General features: G+C 53.2%; 1 protein-coding gene across 15 annotated transcripts in view; it reads right to left on the reverse strand.

The window, feature by feature from the left end:
- Ptprf (protein tyrosine phosphatase receptor type F) overlaps window positions 1-15,256 on the reverse strand; it is an 82,606-nt gene extending 67,350 nt beyond the window's left edge. For 14 of the 15 annotated variants that reach the window (XM_031378429.1, XM_031378425.1, XM_031378428.1 and 11 more), the window contains exons 1-3: window positions 15,055-15,256; window positions 8,502-8,581; window positions 1,054-1,189 (exon numbers count right to left, since the gene is read on the reverse strand). In XM_031378429.1, the coding sequence (XP_031234289.1) occupies window positions 1,054-1,144 (91 nt within the window). In that variant the 5' untranslated portion in view covers window positions 1,145-1,189; window positions 8,502-8,581; window positions 15,055-15,256. The remainder of the gene's footprint in view (window positions 1-1,053; window positions 1,190-8,501; window positions 8,582-15,054) is intronic. The other variant, XM_031378422.1, reaches the window with a different exon arrangement.
- Window positions 15,257-15,921: the final 665 nt, after the last annotated feature.

Below are 15,921 nucleotides of genomic sequence, written 5' to 3' on the forward strand. Positions count from 1 at the left end.
GGCTAGACTCTCCAGAGAAAGGCCCTCTCCCTCCCATTCTCCCTCACCCAGGGCCCAGCCTCTGAGGACAAAGGGAGGGGTGCTCCAGGGCCACCCTCTTCTATAACTGGCTCCTGAATTATTAATAAGCCATTTAGATAGAGCCCTGGTGGGACAAGGCTCTTGTCTAAAGACCTCGAGGGGATAGAGGGATCCCTATGGCCTGCTGTCCTGGGGCCTGACCCCTGGTTTGGCCCTGGAACTGCCCCTGGGTTCAGGACAGGCTGGGAATAGCCCCTTCCCCCCAAGGGACCTCAGCTCCGACCTTGCCCCTCCCCCCAGCCTGCAGATTGGCTAAGCCTGTCCTGTGCTCCGCCTCCTACCAGTAACCAAGCAGTGGTAACCATGGTGACAGGGCGGGCTATGGCCAGTCTTATAGTGCCAGGCAGGGGGAAGGGCAGCAGCAGGGAAGAGACCAAAGTTCAGAGCTGGATTGGAGTATGGGGACAAATCGTCCCCCCAACACACAAACACACAGACTCACTTTCATTCCCTGCCCCCTCTCTCCTTCCTGCAAACCAAGTGACACAGTCCTTCCCCATTTTCCAGGGATTGCAGGCCTGCCTCAGGGAAGGATATGAGTAACTGAGCTTCTGAGTCCTCCCTGGACCTGTGGACATGTCTGGTACCCTGCTTCCTTCTACTCAGGACCTTCTACAGAGATCTGCAATGTGGACAAAGCACATGCCTATGCATGTCACACAAAGATCACATGAATCCAAGACAGGGCTCCCCAACTCTATATAACAGGGCCACGCTTAGACATGCACCACTCTGTAGAGCCTAAGGGATACCCAGGTGCTTGGCAGGATGTTCAGAGAAAGCAGGAGCAGGTACCCCTCAGAAGAGGGCTTTCCAAGTGCGGGTCTCTAGGGCAGGAGGACTACAAGGTTATCTATGATCATCCTGTTTCTTTTTCCTGTGATCTAGTCCCGTATCACACTCTAGAGACCTGCCAGGAGGTTAAGTCACTTTTCAACATAGTGTATCTGTATGATGAGGAGTCGGACTTACTGTCGCCATGAGCGCCTGCCATCAAACCAAGCATCACGAGGGCAGGTACAAGGGGCACCATCCTCCTCCCTGGGGCTGGCTCAGGGGCCATCCAGGGTTCTAGCTCCACAGCCAGCCACAGTCTAAGACAATCCACCTGTAATGGAGAGAAGGGTAAAGCCAATTAGCCAGTGTCCCCCTCAGTTCCCACTGCTCATGCTCCTCCACTTCACCCCTGCCCATCCTCACTGCCCATTCAGACTGAGTTCAGCAGTCCTGCCCTGGACTCCCTCACCACTGAAAGTCAACCATCCTATGGAAAGAGTGCAGAGGCCTTCAGAGCATCCTCTAAGCGCCAGGAGGGGGAAGAAAGCTAGTTAGAAACTAGCATGAGGGTGGTCCACTCCAGATCTTGAGTTTCCCACTCATATCATTAAGGGGATGAGGACAGGGAAATGGAGTCAAAGATACAAACAGGTTAGGGCAAAACCCAAACGAAACCAAGACAGAGACAGGAACAGAGAGCAGCCAGGCAGGTTTACACAGTCCAGGGACATCTCAGTCCCTGGAGCATCCTGTTGCTCTTCCTCAGAAAGCAATGGCCAGACCCTGGCACACTCAGCAAAGGCCCCAGTACATAGACTTAGCAGCAGTTGGTTCCACGTCGTCGTCAGAGGCTCACAGCCAAAGCCACAACCCGTCAGGGCTCGCCAGGACTGTTCTCTACAAGTTACAGTTGCCCTGCCTGGTCATTCTCAGCCTACCCAATTCCCATGGCACCTACCTATCCCAAAGACAAACTATAAAGAGTCTAGGAATTGGAATTCTAGAGCCCGAGCTTCAACATCCATGCTTCCTCTTCCCTTGTTCCCGGTATCCAAAGCAGATGGGGGAGGGCTGTACTTGGGGCTAGCCAAAGCCTTCCAGACCTTGCTCACCCTCCTGTCTACATGCCTTTCCCAATCTGCAAACCCATGCTCAAGCCTTACGGTGGCCACACTATGTACCCAGGGGTGAGCTTCTAAAGGTTCCATGTTGCCAGCCTGGGGGCTTAGGTGACATGCAGCAGAGCCCATCAGTTCTGCTCACACTGCCACAAACAGGCCATTGGCACATGGCCAGGCTTCACCCATGCTCTGAAAATACAACAGGGTCTAATGGAGGAGTGATACCGGACACAACTTAGTGTGGCTAGGCCTTTGCTACCTTGTGGGTTCTTTTTCTTCCGCCCTTCTTAACCCCCTTTTCTTCTACCCTTTCATCCTCTTAACGGGGCGAGAAAAATAAGAGTAGAGGGGAAAGGGGGCAACATTATCGTTAGAGAGCTTCCTGCTGAATAAGGTGTAGAGCTCCTTGGGGCAAGTTTGATCTTCGCAGTCAGGATATCTAATTTCTTCTCGTTCCTCCTTTGCGCACAACTACTTAACAAATGGCAAGCAACCAACAACCCACCCCCCTCTCCAGGTATTAATACCATCTGAAAAGACCCCCAAATTCCAAACATCATACAATCGCAGAAACTATCTGCCACTGGCAAAAATCACGCCGCTGCTAGGGCACGAGGTAAATCATAGTCAGCCACTGTGGACAATATGAAGCCAATCCATATCCCACACCTGGGATTAAAACCAAAACATTCTTGTAATATTTCTGTATTTTTCAAAAACAAAAACCCCACAAATTTCTCACTACAATTTGGGACCCTGTGGGACCCCCCACAGTGCTAAGAGAATTTTCAAAGTGAGAGGACAGGTGAACAGGAGGGATGGAGCTCAAATATGGTTCGGCTCCTCCCTGGGACTTGAACCCTTATCTGAACTTAGGACAGTCAAGATCCTAAGGTGAATGGGCAAAGGCAAAGCAGGTGGGGCTGTGACGTGAGTCAAGGGCTAGAGCCCGTTGGAAAGGGGAGAGGTGCCCTGTCTCAGACGCTTACCCAACCTGTACGTAAGGGGTAAGCATCAAGAGCCATAAGGCTACAGGGGCAGGATATGGTGTCCAGCACTCCTTATTCCAGGCTGGGAGTTCCTCTGGGGGACCAGAGCTGAGGTGGTTCAGTCCACAGCGAGGCCAATACCCTGCCATGTCAGGATGGGGGTCCTGTTCTGTTAAAGTCTTATCTGGGTTTGTTCATCACAGCATCAAGGTTATCTTAGTGTGGCCATGAGAACATCAGGTGGTGAACTGCCTGGCCAGGGTCCCATGGGAACATTGTATTCAGACAGGACTGTAGCTTGGTACCATTACCCCGGGTACAACTCAGAAGTGTGACACCCCACAGGTCAGGCAGAGCGGTCTAGGCAGGTATCATGGGTGAGACATCACAAAAGCCAGAGTTTAACTTCTGTGCTCAGGTATTCCAGGCACACTCCCCACCCCCCAGCACAGACACCATATGGACATAATCTTCAGCACAAGTATCATGGGGACGCATCTCCCTGATACGGACATAAAGGGATGAAACAGAATAGATGTTACACGGTACAAAAACGCACAGCACAGTCATCATGGGACACAATTCCCCAGTACAATTACAGAGCCTCACTCCCCTGTAGCTGCCTCAGTATGGCAATCACAGCATGGTTAACTCCCAGGTGCATATACCATGCTAACAGTGTCTGGTCCAGACATCATGTGGGGGTACACAGAGGGTACAGACATCTGCGGGTACAGCTGCCTGATGAGGACATCACAGGGATGTCCACAGAGGTGTCACAGATACGGGGTGGGGGTGCCGATATTAACTATTAAAGGGGAACAAAGCTCCTCTCATTAAAGCCACCATAGTGTCTCACTCCCAGAACAGGAAAGTGAAAATCTGGTCACAAGTGTGATTTGAGCCTAATCCTCAGTAGAGCAAAGGCCGGTGGCTCTTACTTGGGGATCCAAGATCCCCTGTGTATGTCAGGTAGACTGTTCAGAACACTGTGTACACTTCCACAGTGTGGCAAATAGGCAGACAAGGGGCCAGAGAGAAGGCTCAGAGTTAAAGGCACTGGCTGCCCAAGGACTTGCATTAGATTCCCAGCACCTACATGACGGCTCACTACTATCTAACTCCAGTTTGAGAGGATCTGATGCCCTCCTCGGCCCTGTGTGGGCACCAGACACACATGGTACACAGACATGCAGGCAGGTAGACACTCATCATACACAGGATATATTTAAACCTTTTTCTTTTTTTTTTTTTTTTTTTGTTCCAGTTGGAAATCTAGACATTCCTCCCAAAGAGAGCTGCTCCCAGTGGATCTTGAATACAAGGCCACAGACAACTAGAAACAGCAGGAGACCCCAGGGACAAAAGGGAACCACTCCAGCAAACACACAGTCTCCCACGCTTTAGCCTCTCCCTCCCACCCCTGGACTCTGGGCACAGAGCCTGGCTCTGGTGTCAGGCAGTTCAAGGCTGCTCCCAGCTCCAGAGCCTCCTCCTCCCTTATCAGAAGAGAGGTGAGCAGCCCTGAGTCCCAGGCTTGGGCTTAAGTCTAGATGTTGGTCCTGCCCACACTCTGGTCTCCAGGTCCCCTGCAGAATGAGTCTGCCTTGCCGGACTGGCATGGCCTCGTGCACCTACCTACCTAACACAGCGGTTCTTGGAACAGATAAGTCACTCCACCAGCATGGACGGGTGAGTTTGTGCCTGGGACAATTCAGATAGAATCAAGGCCCAAACCCGAGGGCACTCAAGCTCATCTGTGAATTGCACTGCGGACCGCTGGCTCTACCGAACTGACATACTTGGTCAGGAAAACAATTACGTGGCATATGATATTATAGGATATAATTGAGTGTAATTTTTCTACATTCAGGATGGCTTTGATATATCTTTTTTCCTTGCTACACCACTGTAAAGCTGCCAACTGCCCTTTCTCAGGAAGAAATGTCCTTTATTCTCAAATTTTGTCCTTGGTGCTAAAATATCCTTTCTTGTATGAAGTGATAGGGACAGCAGATAGCAGTTGTTTTTTTTATAATGTCCTTACTTGGCAAAATAAAAAAAAAAAAAAAAAAAAAAAAAAAAAACTGCTAACCCCCTGTCTGGCCCTAAGCACTTTTGGAAACTGAACTGTGTGTGAAACCGAAGAGCCTGGGAACCACTGCTCTGAGGAAAGAGGGTTCAGCAGGCACAACACCAAGCCACAGGAGTCGTGTATGTGTCTCATGGAAAATGCGTGTCACTTCCAGAAGGTCCACCCTAACCATCCCTGCCAGGGCCAAAGAGGACCCCCAAGAGACCATGTGACGCCAGGACCAAGGGATTTCCGGATGGAAAACAGCTGGGATCATTCTCAAGGCCCCCCTCATGAATATGCAAACACAGATTGATTTGTTTCCCGTGGGCATGAGTTATTATTCACAAATATTAATTAGTCTCCAAATACCACCTGTTTCTCTAGCCTCCCTCACCACTCCTCTTCAGGCCAGTACCCTGGCTCCCAGGAGGCTGGAGACCAAACATGGCCATGGGCAGAAGAGGGGGCATCCAGGATTCCACAGTGTGCTCGGGCCAGGACTTGAGCGACAAGATGCACACTGGGCAGGGAGACCTGTGAGCTGTTCACCTTCTAACCTGTGGCAGCAGTTAACCAAGCCTTTTTGTCAAGTCCTGGACAGTTCACCGCGTGGCACTGCGGCAGCAGCGGAGGCAGAAAACGGGCCTTGTCATACTTGAGAAGGGAAAACCAGCACGATTCCAACTCTCACCAAACCAACCGCTGGATTATGATGGGGATAAATCCCAGCCTTATCCTTGACCCCGGCCCAGAGAAGCTGGCTGGCAGGAAGGAGCTGAGAGCGTCTTACCTCCTCCAGCCGGGCTGCCAGAATCCATGTGAACAGCCAGGAACAACATGCCCTCCCACTCCAGAATCAGGGATCCTCTAACTACACTGAGGCCCCTTTTGTAGCCCTCAGCTTCTGTATGTCTGGGGAGTCAAAGGGGAAACCACAGGTGTCAAAATCTCTGTGAGTCGCAGCCAAGAACCTAACAGGGGCCTCGTTATGAAACAGACAAAAATCAACATAGGTTTCTTTCTACAGCTACAACCCCTCAGTCTTCTCCTTGGGGGTGTGTGATGGGATCCCCTACATTAATGTTCACCATCTTTACTGCCTTCTCTTGCCCAAGCCACTATCCACTTCAGAACTGGGTTCAAGTGATCTGTAACCACATCTTCCGAGTGACTCCCCCTACATTTCCAGGTTATACAGTTTAGTGAAATTACAAGAGGTGATACAAACCAGTGGTTCTCAGTCCAGGGTGGCTCTGCCCTGCAACAGGACATGAGGTAATGTCTGGAGACATCTTTGATTGTTAGGACTGGGGATAGAGGTAGGTGGTATTAGCTAGCATCTAATGGGACAAATCCCGGGATACTTGAGACATCTTACAACATCAGGCAGCCCCACAAAGAAGTATCACCTTGTTTAGAAAATTCACAGTATTGCACTAGAAACCCTGACAGAAGACAAGCGCTCAGCCTACAGGCTGACCTAGCTCTAGAACCCAGTCCCCTAAGAATCACTTACAGCTTCATTCACAGGCAGTCCTATCCTACCCTGCCTGATGTTCACATCAACACCTTCCTGGTCTACAAATTCTCAAAGCATCCCTCTCTACCCCCAAATTAACTCAGCCTCCAGGAGCGAGGGCCCCATACATACCCCATCTCCACCCTCCAGACAAGCCATTAACAAGCAGCACCCCAGAGCACAAAGGGCTCTTCTTTCCCAGCCTCTTCTGGACTTCTAAGCAGATCAGCCCCCTCACCTGAGGACAGACAGAAGGGCGCATGGTATCCTTACCCCTGTTCTCCCCGGCTGACCTTTCCTGCCTATGGCGGCCCCCTTTTGTCCTTCTGCATAACCCTACTGTCCGTTTCACCAAGTGTGAACACTCACAGCATCTACATTCCTCTCCATCGAGACCAGATCCATTTCTTTTAAAAAAAAATGTATTTGTTATAATTGTGTGTGGTTACGCGGAGGTCAGAGGACAACTCTGTGGAGTCAAGTCTCTGCTTCCACGTTTACCACTGGGTTCTGGGAATGGAACTCGGGCTGTCAGGCAGCAAGCACATTTACCTGCTGAGCCTCTTCACTGGCTCCAGATCAATCTTTGTCATGGCTTCCTGTTTAACCATCTATCTAGAACTGTTCAATGAACGGGGTGGTGGCCAGGAGGCATGGGTCTTGCCTTCAAGAAGCTTACAGAGAAAGGCCCACCAAGCTCAAGGACACCCTTTTATCCAGGTTAGCAAACCTTTGAAGGCCCTTTCTTCATTCCAAACACCCAACTTGTGGGGAGTTTGAATTTGCCCCTCGTCTATCCCAACTACTCCCCATCCTCTCCTAGGATGCTGCCTTCCGTCACTTCCCTCTAATTCATCCTGAACACAAGCCAATGGCGCCTGTAGCTCTCAAAAAATGCAAACCTGGGGCTGGAGAGATGGCTTAGCAGTTAAGAGTGCTTTAAAGTTCTTGCTGGAAACCCAGGTTCAGCTCCATATAGGGGCTCACAACACTCTGGAATAGATCCGACCCCCTCTTCTGCCACCACCAGTGCCAGTCATACACATGGTATATACATACACACACATGTAGGCAAGCATACACATAAGATAAAAATAATTCCTTTTTTTAAAATGCTTTTTTGTTTGTTTGCTTGCTTGCTTTTTGAGATAGGGTTTCTCTGTGTAGCCCTGGCTGTCCTGGAAGTCACTCTGTAGACCAGGCTGGCCTCGAACTCAGAGATCCGCCTGCCTCTGCCTCATAAGTACTAGGATTAAAGTGAGTGCTACTGCTGTCCAGCTTTGAAATGCAAATCTAATCATGTCCATGGGGTGTGCTCTGTCTGTTGCTCTTGTTTACAGGAGGCACTACTAGCCAGTGTTCCCTGAATGAAGTGACAACTGGAAGAATGTAAGGGTGTTGTTGCTTTAGGAACCTTCGTCCTTCCGAGCCCCCTCAGGAAGACATCTCCAGCCTTCGGCCTCACATCCAAGCCCACCATGTAGACACCCAGCTAACTCCCTGACCTTGTTCCCGACAGCTCCAGCCCACCGCCCTGAGTCCCCTGCTCCTCTGCCCATGCTTCTCAGTTGACAGGCAGTCTGTTTTCCATACAGAAGCATGGCGAATGGAGAAGCAGGAAGACTCTGGTGTCGTCTGGAAGCCTATTTCACACCTACGGCAGCTGATGAACGTCATCGCTCCTCACCCACCTCTGACCCCCACAGCGCCCCTCCTTCACATCCCACCTTCCACCCTTCACGATGGCCTGTCTCTCCAATCTCCCTGAATAACGCTCAGATCCCTTCTCTCCCTCATACCACCCTAGCGTCTCTCAGCCACATGTACACAGGACATCCCATCCCCAACTCTATATGGATCTCACAGCAAAATCCAAGTCACTCAGCCCGGCCCACAGCCGCCCCTGCAGCCCTGGCCACACTCTGGGGCACACTCACCGGGTCTCTGCTTGGTTGTACCAGTCACTCTTGCTGGGCAGTCAGCACTGAGGGCAAGGCACCAGGGCCTCCGCTCCTTCCTGGACAGGGACGAAAAGATGAGAAAACATTAAGAATTTCATCAAAGCAGAATATAAAACTGACAGAGACAGACTTTTGAAACTCACTGTTTATGCAAGGAAAATAAAAGCAGGTTACAGTTCTGTAGGTGCCGGCTGACCCCCATTTAGTAAAAATATCCATCTGGTTGCTTCACTGCATTTGTTTGATGTTCCCTAAGCACCTACTATGTGCCTGCCCATCTGTCTACTTTCCTATACGCATGAGCAACTCAGGCCAAGTCTCAAACCATGGCCAAGTCAGATTATGGGTCTGAATTCCACAGTGATCTTGGAGGAGAGCAGTCACCCATCCACCTTTGGAACCCCATCTGCTGGTTTCTCTTTCTCACTAGCCAGCCACAAGAGCACCCTCTTCCAGTCTTCCAGCGTGCCCTACTTTCTCCTGTCTCGAAGCCCTGCCCATGCTGACCAGTTACCACTCAGAGTTCAGATCCAACACTTCTCAGGGAAGTCTTCCATGACATCAAGTACATGCCTGGACTTTGCCTCAAAGCGGTGGCCACAAATGTATTTACTGACATGACTCTGAGTCACTAAAATAAGCTCAGTAGACACTTGGGGCACACTTGCCTGGCTCCACTCACTATCCGCAGTGCCCAGCGGGAACCCAGCACATAGTAGGTGCTGGATCAACACATGGTGAGAACGTGAGTTCACAGGAAACAGCCCAGCCTGGAGGACACGCCCCAGTACATACACCAGCCTTCAAAGAAGCTTCAGGAGCAATATTTATTTTTGACTTTCTGCTTCTCTATAATTTCTAAAATGAAGGTGTGCCCCAAGATGCCTCCTCCGCTGGCACACGTGGCGTGTCAGAGCCCTGCCCCTTCCTTCTAAAACTATTACTGAGCTCTCACTAGCACTGTGCACGGTCCTGGTGGGGCAGAGCTTAGTCATCAGCTCATCACTGGCTCAGCTACTCTGCTAGTGCCCACTGGAAGGATCCTGCGGCCCATTCAAGGCTCCTTCTGGGCCTCACCCCAAACTCCAGTCCTGCCACCTTGCTCTTCACTGGCCTAGGACTGATGCTCATCACTGTCCACAGACTAACAACCTCCACACACACCTAGGACATGTCCTTGCTTTCACCTTCTTTTTTTTTTTTAAAGATTGACTTGATGCATATGAGTGTTTGGCCTGTATTATATATGTGTAGAGTATTTGGCCTGTATTATATATGTAGCATCTGTGTGTGTGTATGAGGCTCAAGTTCAGAAGAGGGCATTAGATCTCCTGGAACTGGAGTTATGGATGGTGGTGAGCCACCGTATGGGTGCTTGGAACCAAACCCCAGGCATCTGCAAGAGCAGCCAGTGCTCTCAGCTGCTCAACTGTCTCTCTAGCCTTTGTCCTCACTTTAGACTGGTCACCTTTGGAAAGTTAGGGAGTCTGCTTAGGTAACAAGACACTGCCTCACCCAGATCTCACCAAGCCAGCTTCTACAGACCCACCCACCGCCTGCCAGACCAGACCCAAAGGCCCTGAGCCGTAGGACGCCAGTATGGACTGCCCACCCCTGGTCCACCGCATTTCTCCACAACATTCCCAGTGGCCATTGCTCCTGCAAGCAGGCTGCCAAGCGGGTCTGGCCAGAGAAACCAGCTTCTGAGTTGCAAACTCAAAGGCCCGTTTGTCTAGAGATGCCTGCCCAGCCTCACAATGCTTGCCGTGGGGCTGTTAGTGCCACCGTTGCTCAGGAGCCCAGGCAGAGGAGTAGTGTTCAAGGCACTGAATGGTGTCACACCCCATGCCAGCAGCACTGGTCCTCCTGCCTGATGACAGGGACAGGCCCTACCTAAAACAGGAGCCGTATCTGAAGGGAGGCATACATCCATAACGGCCATGAGACAGGTGTCTGAAACACACGGGACCTCAAGGCTACCAAGACCCCGGGGAACACAGAACAGCCCACGGCAGAATTCTAGAACAGTGCTCTGGACCCCACCAGCACAGGATCAAACAGCCCCAACACAGACTATCAAGTCACCTTCAGTCAACCACCAGCAGCCCACAGAACGACTCTAAACCCAAAAGGGGACAAAGCCTAGAACAGTCAGGATGGCCGGCTACCCAGAGAACAAACTGGCATAGGCATCTGGAAGACAGACTTGGCCTAACTGGATAGGACTTCAGTGACGAATCACGCTGGGTTCAACCCAGAAAGGTCTCCAACCAGGCTTAGGTAACAGCCATGAGCAAGATCACGTAGAAGGAAGGCCCTTGCATCAACCTGGCTGGCCTCTGGGCTTGGGCTCTGCCTCACCTGCCAGGCTGAAGCCCGGCCTACCAGTGGGACCAGGAACAAGAAGAAACCCAGAGCACAGACGACGATAGAAGCAGCCTCCAGGCAGCCCTGGGGCTGCACCACAAACAGTCCTCAGAAGCTGTAACACACAGCCAAGGAAATAAACCTGAGCCCTCAGACCCAGAGCGCAGAGATTTGGTGCATCTGGACCTTGGAGGCAAAAGCAGAACAAAGAATCTTGGGAGGAAGAAGGCATTAAACCACGGAAGCTGCCCTTCCTCAGAATCCTCTCCCTCCAGCTCAAGAACTCTCTTCTCCAGGGCCCTGCCTCCAGCCTTCGCACACCTACCTGTGCCCTGAAGGTCAAACACGCTGGTACAAAGCAAACACAGTCCCATCAGTGAACTCGAGGCTGGGGGACAAGATAGCTGCTCCCCGACCCCTGCCTGGCTGAGCGCCCCACCTGTGAAGCCCCAGTCCCGGGCAGCCGTGCAGTGTGCCTTCGCCTGGACAGTGTGTGTTTCCAAAGACAACTCTGTGACTTAGTACTAGATTCTGAAGGAAAGAAGAGTTTATTTTCAGCACAAACATCAAAACAACTGCTACCACTGAGCTCCGAGACAGGACGTGAGGCCCTGTCCCCAAACACTCTGTGCTTACCTTTAATCTGCCTAACAACCCTACGGGGCATGCAGTTTTCTCATGCCCCCGTTTGAGAAATGAGGTTCGGAGATGGTTAGCAAGTTGTTCAAGGTCAAGTCAAACTCCAGCTGTTGATAATGTGGGCTTCTGGCCACTGTTGACAGCTGTCTTGCCTGAGAGAAGTCACTCCTAGCCCTCATGTTTCCTTCTTTGGCTTAGACACTCACCACCTTCAGACTAAAACCCCTTGTAGGATCTGTACCTTCACCAAAGCTCAAGTGCTTCAAAGACAACACATGGGGCCTGAGCTCAACATCCACCTAGCCTTCCCCTTTCCTCCCCAGGTCTCTAATTTAGGGACCTCAGCAAAGCCTGGGCCCCTCCCCACCTCCACATCCCACCAACCACCCTGTCCTGTCTTTCTCCTTGGCCTGGGTGCTCCTCCCAGACAAGCTAGCCTTCTCTCACCTGACTTTCTGCATGCAGCATCTTTCTCACTTGGAATCCTGTCTCCACCCAGAACTTTCCATAGCCCAGAACCATCTTCTAGAAAAGCAATCTAGCTGTAGCATGACCCACGGTCTCCACCCAAACCTTAAGTTACTGGCCTTTCCCCTCTGGGTTTTCAGAAGTCACATGTACCTCACAGAACTCTCGAGGCTCTGTGAGCCGCTGTGTCTCTGAACACGCCACAAAAGATAACATCTCTCGACCTTTACTCAACACTGTCTAAACTTTTTAATTAACTAATTAATTAATTTTGCGGTGCCGAGAACTGAATCCAGGGCCTCCAGCATGCTAGGCAAGGGCTCGTCCACTGCATGATTTCCAGCGCTGCTCATATTAATTTTCTTCCCTCCATCCAAAGCATCCTTTCTCTTTTTCAACTGGCAAACTCCTACTGATCTGTCAAAGCCCACTTCAGAGAGCCCTTCTTCCTTAGTCTCTGAGACTCATCTCACACTGAACCTGCAACACTGCCCTGTCACACAGGAACTGCTCCAATCCTCTCAGCTTCGGCTTGGAGCGACAGTTGCTTTATGTGGCTAACGCTCCCACCTCAGCAGCTGCTGAGGGAGGCTTCCTTGTCTACACAGCTGCTAGTCTCACAGGAAGCAAGACTGCCAGGCACAAAGTGCCTAGCCCTGTGCCTGGCACACAGACAGCAGCAATCAATAACAGGTTACCGACCCGCCTTTGCTTTCCCACCAAGTGCTTGCTCACTCGCACAGCCGCATGGTTCTCTTGGCTTCTCACAGCAGCCCTGAGGCCCACCCTACACTTGATTATCATTCTACAAGGGACTGAACCTAAGACCCGCATAGAGATCTCCTTGCCCTGGCACGCTGGAGCACAGAGGTTTGTTCAGGCTGGGGGCTGGCTACCTCCTCCCACTGAGGACCTCGAACTGACTCCCAGTACTGGGTAGAAGAATAGAGAAAGCATGAAACACCAGGAACAGTATCTTGCTACACATCCATACAACTCACAAGGCAAGGTTTCCAGCCAGCTTACTTTGCTGCAGTCTACCACCCCACACCAGCAACCTGCTTCTCCAGCACCCAGAACTAAAGTCCTCTTCCCATAGCCTTAAACACAAGGGCCTGGACAGAGGGAAGGGGTGCAGCTGCAAGAAGGGAGGGAAGAAGAATCCTATTAAAACTGTCCCCATTAGAGGATGGGGAGAGGAACACTGAAACTCAAATGAAACAAAGCCATGAAGAAACCGAACTAGAATGTGCAAGAAAGTATGTGTACAAGGCCCAAGACTAAGTGTGCAGGGCGCACAGGTGTGCGGTGTGTGCAAGCACAGCAGGTTTCTGCAGGAGGGCTCCTCCATGCAGGGAGGGTGAAGTGCGCTGGCAGAATGGAGGTTGAGCCGAGAGTCAGAAGGAAAGCGGGGAATGTGGGGCCTATGGGGTGTATGGCCTGAGCCCCAGCTGAGAGTGAAGGCTTGTTCTTAAGGACTAGTTGGAGCCCTAGGCAGATTCACATAATCTGTAAAAACAGGGATTTTCACGCTCCCTGAAGCAAGAGTTAATACGGAGCCAAACAGAATCCCCCAGATTTCCTGTCAGACCTCTCCTCTGGATCCTATCAGATTCCTGGTACCTCCCAAAGGATCCCAGACTGGGCCCTTTATCCAGGAACTACCACTGCGCTTCCTTTTCCAGGCCTACCAACCATAAAATACTTCCCCGTACTCCCAGGCCAGAGCCAGCACCAGGTCACTCAGGATGCCACGCTGGTCCCTTCAGAAGCACAAGTGGAGCTTTCCTCAACAACAACCCTTGGTCATCCAGCATCCCTAGGCCCGGCCTGGCTGCTCTCAGGGTGGTCCTCCCTCCCATTCCACAGCTCGGGGCAGGTAGGGCTCCCACCCCACCTGCTCCAACTCAGGGGCCCTGCAGGGGGGGGGTGAAATGGGGGAGAAGGGCTAGCCCCTCCCCCTCCCGGGGTAGAAGAACCAGAGGGGCCGCATTCCAGAGAAGTGGGGGAGGGGGCCTGACAGAGGGGGATTCAGAGACACCAAGCAGAGAGACACCTAAGGAGGGAGCTACAGACATGGAGGCAGGCACAGAGGCCCAGGGAGACCCGGGGTGAGGGAACACGGAGACCCGAGGAGAGGGAACACGGAGACCCGGGGAGAGGGAACATGGAAACCTGGGAAGAGGGAACACGGAGACCTGGGGAGAGGGAACACGGAGACCTGGGGAAAGAGGACAGGAAGACCTGGGAGAAAGAACCCGATACTCGGGAAGAGAACACAGAGATTGGGGAAGGAAGCGAGACCCACGCCTGGACAAGCCGGGACCGCAGGGAGTAAGATCGGGAGGCAGTGAGCGACACAGGGAGCCGGAGACACCTAGGGAAACCGAGAAAGGCGCCGAGACGAAGACGCGGGCGCAGAGACTGGGGACCGGGCACACCCGAACGGGACGGGACGGGGCGGGACGCCGGGAGGCGACTGAGTGAACTTTCGGAGCGGGTCCGAGCGCACCCGTCCTCCCGGGACAAGCCGCTCTGGGGCCTCTCCTGGGCGCTGCTCGGGGTGGGGGTTGGGACTGGCCGGCCGGCCCCTCCCCGGCCCGCGCTCCGCACAGAGACCAGGGAAGGGGGGGCTCGCAACTCACGCCCCGCTCGTCCCGGGGCCGCACGTGCGCCCGGTTGCCCGCGAGACCCGGCGTCGGCTGCGGCTCTTCCGCCGGCGGGGAGGGGGCGCCGTGGGACGGGGAGGCGGCCTGGACCCGCCCGGGGCCGGCGGGGGAGGCTGCAGGCCGCCCCCGGAGCGCGACCGTGGCGGGTGGGGAAGCGGGGCGCCCACCGGCGCGGGGAAACTTTGCACGGGGGGCGCGCGGGCTGCGGCTCAGGTGCGGCGGGGGCTCGGTCGAGATCGCGGGCGCGGCAGGTGGGGGCGCGGCTCGGCCTCCTGGCGCCCCCGGGCCCGCCCCCGGCTCAGCTCCGCGGACGCGGGGGCAGGGTGGGGATGGCGCGGAAGGGCCGCGCATCGAGGGGCCCGAAGGGGGCTCGGGGGGTCACTCACCGCCTCTCCGGGGGCCGTCGGTCTGCATGTCCCCCCCTCGAGCCGCTAAGGCCGCCCTTCTCAGTCTGCCGCTGCCGCCGTCGCCCGCTCCCGCCACCGCCACCTCCACCGTCGCCCGAGCAGGAGCCGGAGCCGGAGCCGGAGCCGCCGCCTCTGCCGCCGCCGCCACCGCTCCCGCGCCAGCTCCAGCGGCGCGCGCCCGCCCGCCCGCGCCCGCGTCCCTGTCCCTGCCCCTGCCGTGCGCGTCCCCGGCGCCGCCCCTCCCCTCGTGCACTCTCGCTCGTAGAGGAGTGGAGCTGTAGGCCCAAGGAGGCTGCAGACCAACCCCAAGTCTAAACCACCTGGAACGCCAAAATGGAGCTTTAAACCTCAGTAATGAGTGTGGAGAGATCCAAACTCTGATACAAAAGTCCAAATCCTCACATGAACCTAACACTTCTCTAGGATCCCCTGCCGCCTATACAACCCAGAGCCACCTTTAAACCTAGTGTTGAGTCCAGACTTGCCTAGCAATCAGAAAAAGTAGTCATTTTTAACTGAACGCCTATAGTGTTTTGACTCCAGTTACAGATTCTAACACTAAATGGCTTCATTACATCTACCTAGCCTAAGTTTGATATCGATAGCAGCCCAGCCCTTGGTCTGAATAGCTATTGTGACCCCTTACCCCCAAGAAAATCCTACTCTGAGGTAGCTGCCATACACTGTATCCTAATGCTTTCCTGTGCTCTTCTGCTTTAGTTCTATCCCAGACAAGAACATTCCCCCACTGGGATCCTTGATTTTTAAAAAGGATTTTTATTTATTTGTGTGTGTGTGTGTGTGTGTGTGTGTGTGTGCTTGTATATGCATGTGTGCCTGTGGGTG

Source organism: Mastomys coucha, unplaced genomic scaffold (genome assembly GCF_008632895.1).
Source record: "Mastomys coucha isolate ucsf_1 unplaced genomic scaffold, UCSF_Mcou_1 pScaffold18, whole genome shotgun sequence".
Classification (NCBI taxonomy): domain Eukaryota; kingdom Metazoa; phylum Chordata; class Mammalia; order Rodentia; family Muridae; genus Mastomys; species Mastomys coucha.